The sequence below is a fragment of the Cryptomeria japonica genome, chromosome 5 (assembly GCF_030272615.1).
Source record: "Cryptomeria japonica chromosome 5, Sugi_1.0, whole genome shotgun sequence".
In the NCBI taxonomy this organism is placed as follows: domain Eukaryota; kingdom Viridiplantae; phylum Streptophyta; class Pinopsida; order Cupressales; family Cupressaceae; genus Cryptomeria; species Cryptomeria japonica.
In genome coordinates, this window is record NC_081409.1 from 309686689 (window position 1) to 309701443 (window position 14755).

General features: G+C 35.6%; 1 protein-coding gene across 5 annotated transcripts in view; it reads left to right on the forward strand.

Annotated features, from left to right (window-relative positions):
- The window catches only part of LOC131078302 (tyrosine decarboxylase 2), a 345647-nt gene that overhangs the window by 73369 nt on the left and 257523 nt on the right, over window positions 1-14755 (forward strand). For all 5 annotated transcript variants that reach the window (XR_009113764.2, XM_058015968.2, XM_058015969.1 and 2 more), the window contains exons 3-5: window positions 4256-4328; window positions 4506-4736; window positions 7718-7881. Coding sequence is in view for 4 of the 5 variants with exons in the window: in XM_058015968.2 (XP_057871951.1) it covers window positions 4256-4328; window positions 4506-4736; window positions 7718-7881 (468 nt within the window). In the remaining variant the exon portion in view is untranslated. The remainder of the gene's footprint in view (window positions 1-4255; window positions 4329-4505; window positions 4737-7717; window positions 7882-14755) is intronic.

Below are 14755 nucleotides of genomic sequence, written 5' to 3' on the forward strand. Positions count from 1 at the left end.
ATTTGGCGAGTGACTCGCGGTCAAAAATGACACGCGAGTAATCGCGAGTCTGCAAAAAAATCGTAGAGTTTTTCAACCTTGCTTAGGAGATTGCACTAGCCTTGTGGAGATGTTCATAGCATGTCAAAGTAAGACTTAGTGGAATTTTATCAAAGATTGTCCATCGTTCTCACATTTGTAGGAGTAGAATAGCTTCCTCAACCCTATCTCTTTTTCCCTTTTCTTAATCAAGTTAAGTGAAATCCCACGTTCCAGCATCATTCGAGCATCAAGTATTCAACTTAAGTCTATCTTGTGAAACCAACGATATCACATCATATACAATTGAGTCTATCAAAGAGCACATCAAGACCTGACATTTGAGAACCTTGGAGTCGTCCCACTTGATCACTCAGTTTAGCATTTGGGAGTCTTCGTTCAAGAGAGGATAGAGTTTAGCATTTGGGAGTCTTCGTTCAAGAGAGGATAGAATACTTAGTATTTTATTCTGTGATGCATAGTGCGTAAAAACACCATCAACATATGCAAATAGATTTGCCTTTATTTGGGAGATCATTGATCAAAAGTGGAACAATCAACTCCACCAACCAATTCATGCAATGGGGTACTACCTCAACCCAAGTTTTTCTTCTACTAATACCTTCATGAATGCTAATGGGGAGGTTATGGAGGGCTTCTCCACATGCATTGAGAGGATAACTTTGAAGGTTGAGGTGAGAGACCTTATCATTTTAGATTTGCATAATCATATGCAAGCTAGGGGGAGGTGTTGATGTGTTTTCTATGCACCTCGAACACAACCAAAGTATTCTATCCTCTCTTGAACAAAGAAACCTCATATGCTATACAAAGTGATCAAATGAGAGGGCTCCAAGGTTTACAATGTGAACTATGCAACTTAAATGCTATGGATAGACTTAGTGTTATGATGTGATTTTGTTGGAATCACAAGGGGACTTACGTTAATGAACACCTGGAACATAGACTCTAATTCAACTTGTTGGGAAAATAAAAGACAAAAAGGGAATAAGGGTTTAGATATCCAATACCATCCTTAAGATCAATGATGACAATGGATGAAACTTAGATAGACAAATTCCCCCAAACCAAGGTTTGCTTCACCATGATGACAACAACTACACAAACTTGATGCAATCTTTTAAGGAAATGGAAGATTTTCACATTGCGAATACATCACCCAAATACTCAATGTTGGCGCAACTTGAACAAGTATCCACAATCGAACTTAGCACAGTGATTAGGCTCATGCTAACTTTACACTGTACCTTACAATAAGCAATTTACAAAAAATATGAACCAAAGAATTCATCACGATATCTCCATAAGCATCCACCATGATCAATGAACTTTAATTAAACTTGAGAAGTAACAAGAAACCATGCAAGATGTAGAAACAACACATTGAAATCCACCACGCTTCAATGAAAATCTTGTATTAGATTCAACAAGTCTTGGCAACAATCTTTGGCTTCCTCCTCCAACTCTACTTCTACTTGCTATCTAACTATCTGGCTACTATTAACCCTTACAAATGAGAGGTTTGAGCTTTTTATAGAGGTCTCATTACATTTCAAAGGGCCTAGATTGATTCTCAAATCAATGACCAAGATAATTCAATGAAACCCTAATTAGGGTTTGTTACAACAAACTCTTTCTTGACCAATGAAATGATTACAACGAATTTGGACACATGTCCTCGTCTGAGTGTGCACCAATAGGAATTGAGGTTATGTACATTAAATTCAGTGCCTTCCACATGTGTAGTTGTCCTTCTTGGGACGAGTCAAGTTCAATGCACTTGGACATGCTGATGTGGCACAACTTGTTTGGTTGTATGATGACCAGATGCCAACTCAGCATGCACAACTTGTAGATCATCACAAAGAAGTGTTTGTGACGTAGCAATATCTCTTGATACTCAACATTTCCAATTGCTCGAGGTGATGATGATGGGACATATTCCCAAATTGTATCATCATTATAAAGCTTCTAACTTTGCTTAACTCATCTATTCATTCCTTGATCACGTTCCACTTTTCATCTTCACATTTGGGAATCCTTCTTATGATGCATTTCCAATCTCAACCTTGGAATCTCAACCACTATCTATTCAAGGAAGATCCACCTAGATGCTAGGTAAGAAAAGGTGAAGTCTTATATCTTGCAAGTTACAAATTACAATTATTAACAGAATATAGTTTGTTTGCAAACTCTTGAATATGTTATTGCATGTTCTTGGAGGGAAGATTGGGTTGGAAATATGCCAAATCTCCAAAATATAGCCCTTTGAATTTCGTCTCAGCCTTATATTGGTTTTGGTTGTGAGTGCAATTGGAGTTTGTTTGATGACATTCATAGGAAGAAGCATATTAATTGACTCAATGCTTCAATGACCTAGTTTTTGTGCAATAAAACCTTTGGTTTTGCGTGGATGAATTAGAGTAACCTATCGATTTGGATGACATTGATCTCTATAGTGATTGGACCATGTAGGTTGATGAGGCCTCCTTGTATATAGAGGATGAGATTGTTGTTTTGAGAGGTCGGCCATGGAAGATGTGGCTATAGCAGAATAGGGGAGATTGAATTGCTAGTGGATGACATTAATGTGGCAAAGGAGTCATTACCATCTAGCAATAGGGTGGAGCCATAGGCACAATCTTCTAGGCCACGCGAGAAGCCACAATTGAGTGCAAGGACTAGATTCTCTATTGCCCAATTTTTCACTAGAATAGGGAAAAGGAAGTTGTGAAAACTTATAATTTACTTGCCTAGATATGCAATTTATGATGATGACCTTCAAAGATTAATTATAATCATCATATTTCATAATAGCTATTAGATAGCTATTGCATCTAGCTCCACATGATAATGTAATTTGTACTCCATTTGTATTCAATAATAAAATCTAATAGAAAATAATTTTCCATGGTTTTTTAGACTCATGTGATACATTTTATAACTGAATTTTGCTAAAAAAAAAGTGTTTTTAAAGAAATTTAAGTACTTTTAAAAGTTGTTGAGTTTTGCCGAGTTGGATATTTTTGGCTTGCTGAGTACTTTCAAAGTCTTAGTCTGTGAACTATAGTTTTGAATGCCACTTTTGTTGGTGATCTTAAGGAGAGTCCAGAAATCAAATATAGAACATTTAAAAAGGTATAGTTTGTATTTGAAAAAAGTAATGTTTTCCATGAAGCTGCGTGAGGGTGCATCATTGTCAGAGCTGTTTTGACTTACATGTTTTGCAAGTTATTCATAAACGTGCTTTGGATCACCACAAACACATCTATCACAAAAATTGAAAAATACAGATTGCATTTATAGTATTTCCTCCATTACCTGCCCTTAACATAAAATGTTCATACCAAGTGTAGATGATGTAAGACATTTCCAAATTCTCCATGAAACATTACTTTCTTTTGGGTAGATGTGTCTCTTAGTTTTCATGAAATAGAGACATTTGCTGTCTACAAACTATTGAGCAGGTCGTGGTCATGCATAATATTAAGAGTCTAAGAGTTAAACTGAGATGTAGGTTTGTTTTTGTAAATGCTTGCAGAGAGGCTGCAAGATAATATTGGTGTTAAGCAGAGAAAATTGATTGAAAGGTTTTGTCAAAAATTGGCTTTGTGATTGTCATTGATCTTGCAAACTGAGATATAATCTTGTAAATGCTGACAAAGAGACTGCAAGACAAATCATTTGTCAAGCTGTAACAAGTTTGAGTGCAAATATTAGGTCAATGTGCAATGAAGAAACAAATTCTTTCTGGGGTCATTATGAATATATTTTTAGTTCAGGTCATTATGAATTCTTTGATTTTTATATGCAATTCGGTTTTTGTAGCTAATAGTTTCAAATAGATGCAGTATAGAATTGGATTTTAGCATGAACCCACAATGAAGAGACAAATTTCTCAGGTTCCTCACAGATTGCTTTTTAAGATTCTTTGATTTTTGTATGCCATTCTTTTTTTGTAGCTGAAAGTTTCAAACAGGCTCAGCACAGACCTGGTATAGAATTGGATTTTAGTTGGTAGACTTTGCGTTCTTCTATTTGTGAAAGGTTTTGCAATAATCTAAATTAAGAAATTTATTAACGATTTTTTTACTTTATTTGTTATTCAATTTTCAAGATGTTTGTTGGATTAGACCATGGGTTTTAGAATACTAAAATTGACATGAGAAAGCAAGTGTTTTGCAATTCTAATAAGGGGAATCTTTTGTTCGTACAGCCTGGATATTTGCAAACACTTCTACCTGATAATGCTCCAGAATGCCCTGAAACATTGGAGAATGTTCTAACTGGTGATGTGGCTAATTATGTTGACAAGTTACATTGTTGACATTTGTTAATTTATTTGTCTTCCGTATATTTCCTCATGCTTTTTTTTGAGACAATACAGTTAATATTTTCTTTGGATATCATGTTACTCAATATATACAGAATCTCTTTTTCTTATCTTTTCATGTTGAGTTCTGCAGATGTTCAGAATAAGATCATACCTGGGATCACTCATTGGCAGAGCCCCAATTTTTTTTCCTTTTACCCTTCAAATAGTAGTACTGCTGGCCTTCTAGGGGAAATGCTCAGTGGTGGTTTTAATATTGTTGGTTTTAGCTGGATAACATCTCCTGCTGCAACTGAGCTTGAAGCTATAGTCCTGAACTGGCTTGGAAAAATGTTAAAGCTTCCTGAGCCTTTTCTTTTGCCTGGTACGTAAATGATGGATCTCAGTTTATTTTTGGTTTTGATATCAATTCATGTTGTTAATGTCAGATCAGATAAATCAAGGATAGCAAAAGAGTTTCTCACCTGTTCATTTCTTCATATTTTGCCACATAGTCGATGATGTAAAATTGTCTCTATTAATTATCAAGTGGAATTTCAAAACTTTGGATGTGTTAGTGCTGCAAACAATGTTATTCTTTCTTCTATCTTCTATCTATTAAATTAGAAAGGAAATTACATTTTAACAGAAAGTAAATTGTGGAATAACAATTTAATTTCAGTCAAATCTTCAATTGATGAACTGGAAATCACACCAACTGAAAACTACGTTGTTGCAAAATAGATATCGCACCAAATAACTAGAAAGCAATAATTTTTTTTTATGTAACAAGTTCGCTGATCTCCCTTTGTGCCATTGTATAGGCCACCTCAGCAATCACATCTCTTTTTTTAATTTTTATGAATCAGAATGTAGTAGTTTAGCATCTCTTCTTGTATGACCAATATGTGTATACCTGTCTAATTTTCAATGTATATTTTAGTACATATTTTATTCTCATTTTGTAAATTTTTATCTCTATTTGTTCTTGGTTCATTTACTTACAAATTTATATTTTGTAACTATCTCTATGCTATGATTGCTGCAATTAATTCTTCTTTCTATAACACATGCAAATTTAAACAATTCATTGTGTTTTCCATCAGATTGCTAATCAATCTGGATCAGTGGTAGCAGAGCAGGTTTCTGACAACCTCACGTTGATATCAGAGAAGGAAATTCATTCATTTTGTAGCTAGCTGTTTTGGAATTGTGAGTAGGAAGAAATACAAGAACAAATCCAGGATGCAGATCTGCTTTCAACACCCTTGAATGAGTATCAATCACTCTTTGAATAAAATTGACATCTTGGATAAAAACCAATGGTTTTAACTTTTTAAACAAACCTCAGCCTAATCATATAGAGCAGATGATAGAAATGCAGAGTCTTTCCCTGTTTGGAAACCCTTTTGTTGAAGGATTATGTTGAGAAGAGGAGAAATGCAACCAAGTTGTTTGCAAGGCTCAACAAAAACTTGCTCAGGAGGCAGTTTGTGACTAAATTAATAAGATTGTTTGACAGTGGTTGCCCAAATAAGAATGGTTATAGCTTATACAATGACTAGAAATGCACAAAAAGAAGATAAAAAAAAAGTATGAAATGTATTTGGCAGTATTGCTTCTGATTGAAGACACATTTTCAAGTGGAAAATCACCATTGCTTAAACACGAAGCATGAGGTAGTTGTCAAAGTGCTTATCACTTTGCTGATAGTTACTAACTTACTATTCATGGCCCTACAATGAATAAATTAATTGAGAAATTGACTTGAGGAAGAATTTAATAATTTATAATTTTTTTGAATTGAAGGTTAAGCTCAATCTCTTAAAGAATTATTTGATTTAACCAATACTACGAGAAGGTAGTTCAGAAGGGCCTGAAAAATGCTCTAAAAGAAATCTTCTTGAGTGATAGTCACATAATAGAGATCTTGTCCAATTTTTCAGTAGCAATGTTTGATGTGGTAGGAAGGAATACTATACAAAATTTCAAAGGCCTCCTTTAGGATATTTATAATCTTCCAATTAGATGAGTGGTGATTTTGAATGTAGAAGGTGATGACCAATGAGTGGCCCTTGATGATAATATTATTGAGGTTTGATGATTTGATTAACTGTAGAACGAGTAGTAAAGCTTTGACTTTGGCCTTGTTATAGGTTCTAAATTTCAAGTTTTTTGTTGCCAATCTGAGTAAACATCTCGAAGAATTTTGAATGGACACATCCAGCACTAGAGAGGCTTGGATTGCCTTAGGGTATGCCCTCAAAATTTAATTTCCAAGAGGCTTTTGGGGGAGGAGCCCACTGAACCTTTGAGAAATCAATCGGTGATACTAGGTGATTCGAAAACCCATGACCAGGAACTGATTTTTGGAAATACACAAATTTATGCCTAAAATCCTAAGTTACCGATTCGGGTATGGATTCAGGTACGGATTCGCGGATTCGACAATTTTTTTTTCTTGGGTACGGGTACGGGTACATCCGTACACACACATATATATTTTAATTATATATATATATATATGTTCAAACATCAAAATTATATATATGTTTTGATGCATTTCATGCATCATAAGGGGCAAAATTAGGGTTTAGATGTTAAAAAAGTATTAAAAAAGGTATTTTTTAATTGTTTATTGTGTTTTTATGACCTGTGGGCCCCGTTTTTGGGAACCCATAGGCCTTGGTTCTCCTAGGTCCGCTCGGGTTCTCCATGGGTTCCTCTCGGGTCCTGCCTAGGTGGCTGGGTTCTCTGTGGGTCCTTCGTGGCAGGACCCATAGAGAACCCAGCCACCTGGGCAGGACCCGGGAGGAACCCGGGGAGAACCAGGACCGGGCAAGAACCAGGACTCGGACCCAGCCCATTTTGCCAAGAACTGGTATCTTAGCTAAAATCCCTTCCATCACAAATTCCAAATATAATTGAGTTATAGAGAAAACCTTTTCATTTTTAATTCGTATACATAGAAAAACACATTTCAAAGGTTGGCATGGTTGGGGATGAAATGGCAGCTCGACTCTGGTAAAAATATGCACAAAAATGAAAATCTCATAAAACTGAACTATCACAGACGAACATCTCTGTTATTGCATCTTTGCAGGTTGTTGGCTTCTTTACTCTTGTGTTTTCCTCAATGCTTATCAATATGCAATTGTATTATCTTTGCATGTATTTAATTTTGTACACAGATTTTCTACTTATCTTACTGATGCCTTACACAAATGAATTATAAATACTGTTCATCTTAGTCTATAACTATTAACTATCTAATTATTTTTGGCAGCCTATGGCAATTAATACATCTTCTACTCTTTTTTAAATGGTTTTTCATTTGATGTACTCATGGTAAGAAATTTGTTGCAGGTAAAGGTGGTGGTGTTATTCAAGGTACAGCAAGTGAAGCTGTTTTGGTTGTATTGTTAGCAGCACGGGACAGAGCATTAAAGGGGGATAGTACCAAATCACTAGAAAAGCTTGTTGTATATGCATCAGATCAAACACATTCTGCATTGCAGAAAGCCTGTATGGTATTGATGCTTGCCTTCTCTGCACTCATTATGTTTTCCATCTTGGCTTCCAACTATAGAGTTTGATCGGATAAGAAACCAGTAAGTGTTATTCAAGAAGTGAATTGTCACAATTTACACCTTCATGATTCATCCATGCAATTTGGTTTTCTAATTGGGAAACGCTACACATAGAGACCTTAGAATCCCAAAATATTACAATCTTTAGGAGGCAATAATTTTACAGCAATTTGAATTCTTCTGCATAACTTTGTTTAGCTGTAGTTAACTATAACTATTATTTATTTTAACTGCATTTTACTATCAAGCTAACAAGTTTTACTTGTAGGCTTGTTTTGTGAGAAAATGGAACTTACATTAAATTAAAGAATAGATTATATCAAGAACAAGGTATTATTATTATAGGGATATCTCTCATGCTTATTTAGTTCGACTTATCATGTTTGATTTGGCTTACCATCAATATCTATGACACGATGAAAAAGAAATGTCTAGTATAGACTTGGTGTAATGCCACACTAGACAATCAATTAAATAGCATAGGAACAAGGGTTCATTCTAAATTCAACAACTTTTTTCATGCTTTATGTTACTATAGAATTATTTGTTCACCACACCTTGTGTTCATCATGGTTTATGCCTTTTTTCCATTACAACTTGCATAGTTAGAGTGTGTCGTGTTAATTTTAGGATCAGACTGATAACAGTAAACAGAAAATAACAAATTCAACACACATAACACAGCAGTACCCTGGGAAAACCTCCCTCTTGGAGGTGAAAAACCCAGCAACAAATATCTCAGATTGTATTAGATCAAAACACAGTAGCAGACTTACAATATTCCCTTGCTAGGGCATAACCAAAACTAGGGCAAACTTATCTGTCATACAATAATCTGATCAATTATCCTTCAAGGGCAGATCGCTGTCACTGTGAATTAATTCTGCAGCCCAGAACGAAGGTGATCGCCGATCTAAATGAAGTTTTCCAATCTGAATACAAGTTCGCTGTCCTTGTCTGATGAATTCGCTGCATTTTGATCAGTTTGCCAGCCCTAGATAATTCGCCAATAAGGAGATAGTTCCCAGGTCTAGGATGATTGACATGCAGAAGTAAATCGTTGATTGCAGAGATAGGTAATTTGCTGATTGTTTTTGATTGTAGAATGATCACAAATCATCTTGTATGTCATGTCCCCTCTTTAGTATGACATGACACTTTACGTGGATTTGCCTATTCCAGACTCTCGTAGGCAGATGGTTGTGGTGAGAGAGTCATTTTGGCATTTATTTGGTGAATGGATGGCTCATTATGCTCTTGGAGACATTATATTTTATTATTTGGGGCCAAGATGTTATATTGAGGTGCACTTTTTATTTTATGAAGTAACTTTTTATCTAAAAAGTGCAATGAGGCTTCTAGAAGATTCTATTATGGATACTTCTAGAAAGTCATGGATACTTTTAGAAAGACTAAGAGGCTTCTAGAAGATTCTATTATGGATACTTCTAGAAAGTTATGGATACTTCTAGAAAGACTAAGAGGCTTCTAGAAGATTCTATTATGTGTATAAATAGACCCCATGGGTCTCTCATTTGGCATCCAAGTTTATTTTTTCTCTTGTGCATCTACTTGAGCATTTGTGGAGCTTGAAGGTCTACAAGTATTCAGCTGAATCATTGGGAACGATACCTCCCAAGTGATTGCATAACAGAGGGGGTGAAAGATCCTCTGAAGGGTTGCTCTTCGGAATTGGTACTCAGCCAATTCAGGTATGCTTAATTGGAATACTATCTTGTCAGGGTTCGATTTAGAGATCAGTTGCAAACTTACATCTTTGTTCATGTATCAATGAATGTCATTGTCTATCATTAGAAAGTCTGAAATAGTGATCAGAAAATTAATTGCAACAGTTGTATACTTCAAACTCCCATATTTCTGAAGCATGTATGACATCTATTTGACATAATGTCAATTCTAGTTTTGATGAAAAATTGAGTTGTTCCCTTGGTAGTTAAATTGATATATGTTTCCTATATACTCTGCAAATCAGTAAAGTGCTTAGTTGTAGATTGTATGTAACTTGTTGGACAATATTCCTTGAATCAAAATCATCAATTCTTCCATACATAAGCAAGGGATACTACATTGTATATATATGAATTAATGCCTCCAATAGATCATAGTCGGCCTTGTAGTTTTGGCGCCAAGAATAGGATCAGACCTTTAATTACAAATTACATATAGGTCGGCTCTAATTACAAGTTACATTATTGCACAAGGGGTTCGCCCATTTAGGGCCAGACCTAATTGCTTTACAAGTTACACAAGTTACATGCTGCCGCCCATGATTACATATTAAATTATATCATCATTATGGCTATCACCGACAGGCTACTTACCCATCAAACGTGCTAGGTCGGCCCCTAGAAGGCTCCGACCTAGCTATACATCAACATGTCTCATAAAAATCAACCACCTATGTCACAAACCCACAACCTATGCCATAAACGTGTTGTACTATATGTAATGGATGGAAATAGAGTTCACAAGTTCATGCATGCAAAGTAGGAACTAAACTATTTCACAATGATTACATCAGGAGGATGGATCCACTTGGCTCAATCTAAAATCTGATTGAAAAGGGTTGAACACAAGGTGAATTCAGTTCTCCGTGATTGAGTTGAAAATGAGCTATGGAAATGATGTGAATTGAATGTGAGAATTAGGGCTAGAAGGTACAAAGTTGAAAATGGACAACATAAACAAGTAAATGCAAAATTGATGATCACAAAACCAACCCAGATCTAGAAAGGGGATGCAGAGAGGAACCTATCAGACGAAATCTGAGTTGAAATTCTGCACACGAGGACAAAGCGGTGTTTGGGGTTGTATGGAGGTTTTCCTTAGTCAAACTCCTCGTTGGGATTCAACCTTATAGCGATGATGAATTGGAAGTAGAAATTTGAATTGAAATTCTTGAATAGAAATGTTTAATTGAAATGATTATACCTTCAATTGATGATGCAATGTTCTTAGGATAAGTCCTCCATGTGTTGATGCAATAAAATGATAAGTCATCATAAGATCTATCATGGAATCATAATTGAAGATGCTTTGATGTAGCTTGTTTCTCTTTAGACTCTAATTTGCTCTGGAATTGGAATAATTGCTCTTGGAATGAAACTTGTAGATGTTAGAGGATGATGAAATAAATTAGGGAGTGATGGATGATGAAATAAATTAGGGAGGGATCTCAAAGTAAAATCACCTTTTAGTGGACTTAGAATTATCATGTTTTCACATCGGGGATAGTTTTGGAAATGGCAAGATCGACATATTATTCTCTCAAAATTCTAGCCAAAAAGCGTTGGACAATGTTTGCCCAACCAAAATTGTCTTGACACTTTAGGCCTAGAATTTTAGGGTCGTTAGATAATAGGGTCTTGATTCTAGAAATATAATTTGTATAAAAAGTAAAAATATTTAGATGGGGTAAAAGGTGCATTGAACTTTGAAATGAAATAGGACCCATATAAGCATAAAATGAAATAAGATAAAGGGCAGACTTAAAATAAGGGCCCAAATAATAAAGTATCGATGTATTAAAATGGAATAGGACTAATAATATTGAATAAAATAGTAATAAAGGTCGTATAATGCATAGAGGAATGAGAAATACTAAAATGAGTGCTAGGAGATGTGAAATTAAATACCCTAATTAAAGGTGTACAATTTATGACACTACATTTAGCCCCCATCTTAGTGGAGTATGATCTTATGGTCATACAGTTTACGGTAAAGTAGAAGTGAAGAGATAGAGAATCTGAGAACAAGACAAGCTAGAGATAAGATAATATTGAGGGATGATCAAGCCCCCAAGCATAGGATCCTATCAATCCATGCAAGTAACCTCTAAGTATTCCCGAAGCAAACAATGTTAGTACTTAAAAAAAGGTTCCAAGTGAACTAGTTGAAGAGATCTTGATGTCAAAATGTCTCAACCGCTAATATTATTCTTGGCATGTTATTGCAAGAGCACAAGTGGACTTATAGAAAGAATAAGGACATAAACCAATTTAGAGGAGAAGAAGAAACCATGATCCAACACTAGCAAAGTGTGTTATGCTACGGGTTCCTAGTGGAAGGAGAAAGAAAACATAGCAAGTTGTGTTATGCTAGGTGATTCATATGAGAGAGAGGGAAGAAACATGGATGCAACGGGCTAGGGAGCTGTATTATGCTAGGTGATCTGTTAAAGCATGAATTCTATAGGACAACAAGTTGTGTTATGTTGTGTGATCCATGTGAAAAGGGAAGGAAGAGTCAAAGGTCTAGCAAGCTTTTTATTCTAGTCAACTCATCCTGAGATACAGTGCAAGGTGAGTCAAAAGGTCTAGCAAGTTGTGTTATGCAGCATGCTAGTCAACTCATCCAGAAAAAGGGATTGCATAACAAAGCTTTCTTTTTACAAGGCAATTGATCAATGTAAATTGAATAAGGACAGACAAAAGGTCTAGCAAGTTGTGCTATGCTAGTCAACTCATCCTGTAAATTGAACTAAAAAATAAGCAACAAGGAAGCCTCATATATGCCCTCCCTTAACATGTCAACATAGCCATATGTTGATATCTTAAGGTAGAAAAGAACAAGGATAAACACCTTCATCACCAAGGAGATATCTTTTAAGCAATAATTTACATACACTCCAAGCTAAAAGATGGCACAACTCTTTGAATCAAGGATGAGATAGTTGTAAAAGAGATATCTTGCAACAAGTGTAAAGGGATCCTTTTTTGGGATTCCTTCTTAAATGAGGAAGAGATCTTTCCTTAAAGATGTCTACCTCCGAAAAAAGAGATCTTTAACAAAGATGAGTCTTTGAAAGGGGAAGGAGTTTAAGAATGCACACCTTCCTTGTTGCTAGGAAAAAAAGGGGATTTTGAGTGAAGGATTGCACACTTTCTAAGGAAAGATCATTCATAAGAGACATACTGTTTCAATTAAGGAATAGGTCCTAACCAAGGAAGACGTATGCACTTGCATGAAGGATAATTCTATGCAAGAAAGGACATCAAGTTTACAAAAGATGTAACTCAACAAAGTAAAAGTGAATCCTTAGATAGAAAGAATGATTGAAAAACTATTCTTGCCCTTGAAGCATGGAGACAAGAATAAACAGACTATTATGTTGCTGACCAAGTATGATTGCACTTGAAATTGTACCACCATGAATGACAATGAGGGCCCAAAAGGCAAGCTTACAATGTCACATAGTGAGGAGCAACATGAGAGGAACTTAGATGTTATTTAGAGTGGTGATGGCAAAGATGCCATTCATTGTAACTTGTTACTTGAAGGATACCAGAATCAATGAATTTTTGAATTTGAGTATGCAAATCTTGACATTCATTAGTAGAATGGCCATGGAGTTGATGATATATACAAAAAGAAGAGTTCTCAAGATCTTGTGTATGTTTTCTCCTTCGTTTGGGCCAAAGAAGGGTAATCAAATTGGCTCGAATAAGGTTACACAAAATTCTATCTTGTTGTAATGAAAAATTGGAAGAAGCAATGGATGTATTACACAATGGAGGAGGATATTTTGACAAAGTAGGAGGTTGAAAATCTAAACTTTCCTTAGAAAAGTGTGATGTAGATTTCTCATGAGTCTCGATGCTTTTTTGCACACATCCTAAATCATGTCCATTGTATCCATGTTTAGAAAGAATTGTGAAACAACTCCAATATGTTTTTCCAAGTCAAGTGTAGGAGTTTGAGTGGGTGTTGAAATGTCAGGAGGAGACGGTTCACACTTAGTTTGAATTGGATTGAAGTTAAAGAGCCCCAATCAACATCCAGACATGTGCTAGGAGAAGTTGGAATGGATTTAGAAGAAGCTTGAATCAATGACACACTAAGATCCTTCTAGGCTTGGGTATCAAGATTGAGAATTTTGTATTCTCCAATAAAGGAGGGTGTGAAGTCTAATAACCCCAATCATCCTCCAAGAGGACCTCTTCAAGTAAGGGGTATCTTTAGTAGGAGATGGTGCATTTGTTTGTATTGGAGAAAGAATTGAAGAAATTGAAGAACATTGAGATTGTGTGTCCATGTGCACACAACTTTGTAAGTTATTATGAGCTTCCAAAGTATACATCTCATTTTCATAGATAAACTTGATTTTGCGATGAAGAGTAGAAGGGATTGCTTGCATAGCATGAATTTGAGGTCTACCTAGAAGAAGGTTTATATGTGAGAGTATTGGGCATGACATGGATAGTTGTAGGTAAAATAATGGGACCTACCTTAATAGGCAAGTTAATTTTACTTGATGTTTCCTCACCAACATTATCATAGCCATGAATAGAAAGAGAATCTAGTTGACTAAGAGAAGTATCCACGTTATTTTTACGCAATAAGTCAATGCTACTCACATTAAGACCCGAACCATTATCAACTAGAGTACGTCTTATGGCATTACAATTGATGAGGATAATGATCATGAGAGGGTCATTTTGGTTCTGAACTTCTATAGGAGGCAACTCATGTTGAGAGAACACAATGTCAACTTTAGTTGCATGCATACATTCCAATAAAGAAATCACATCATTAGGTCTTGCCAAAGGTTGAATACTATCTTCTTTAAAGCTTCTTGTAGCATTTCATTATAGGTGGGTGAATTTTGAATCAAATCCAAAGGGGAGATCTTAGCTAGGGTGGCATGAAGCAGCTCAACAAGTCATTACTCCTTACCAACATGTTGTGAAAGGTGATGGGGTGGAGGAAATAAAGGTTGGGAAGGGGGAAGAACATTGGAATCTTGCTTGTTGTTTCGAGTGTTGTATGTGTGAGCTCTTGCATGATAATTGGG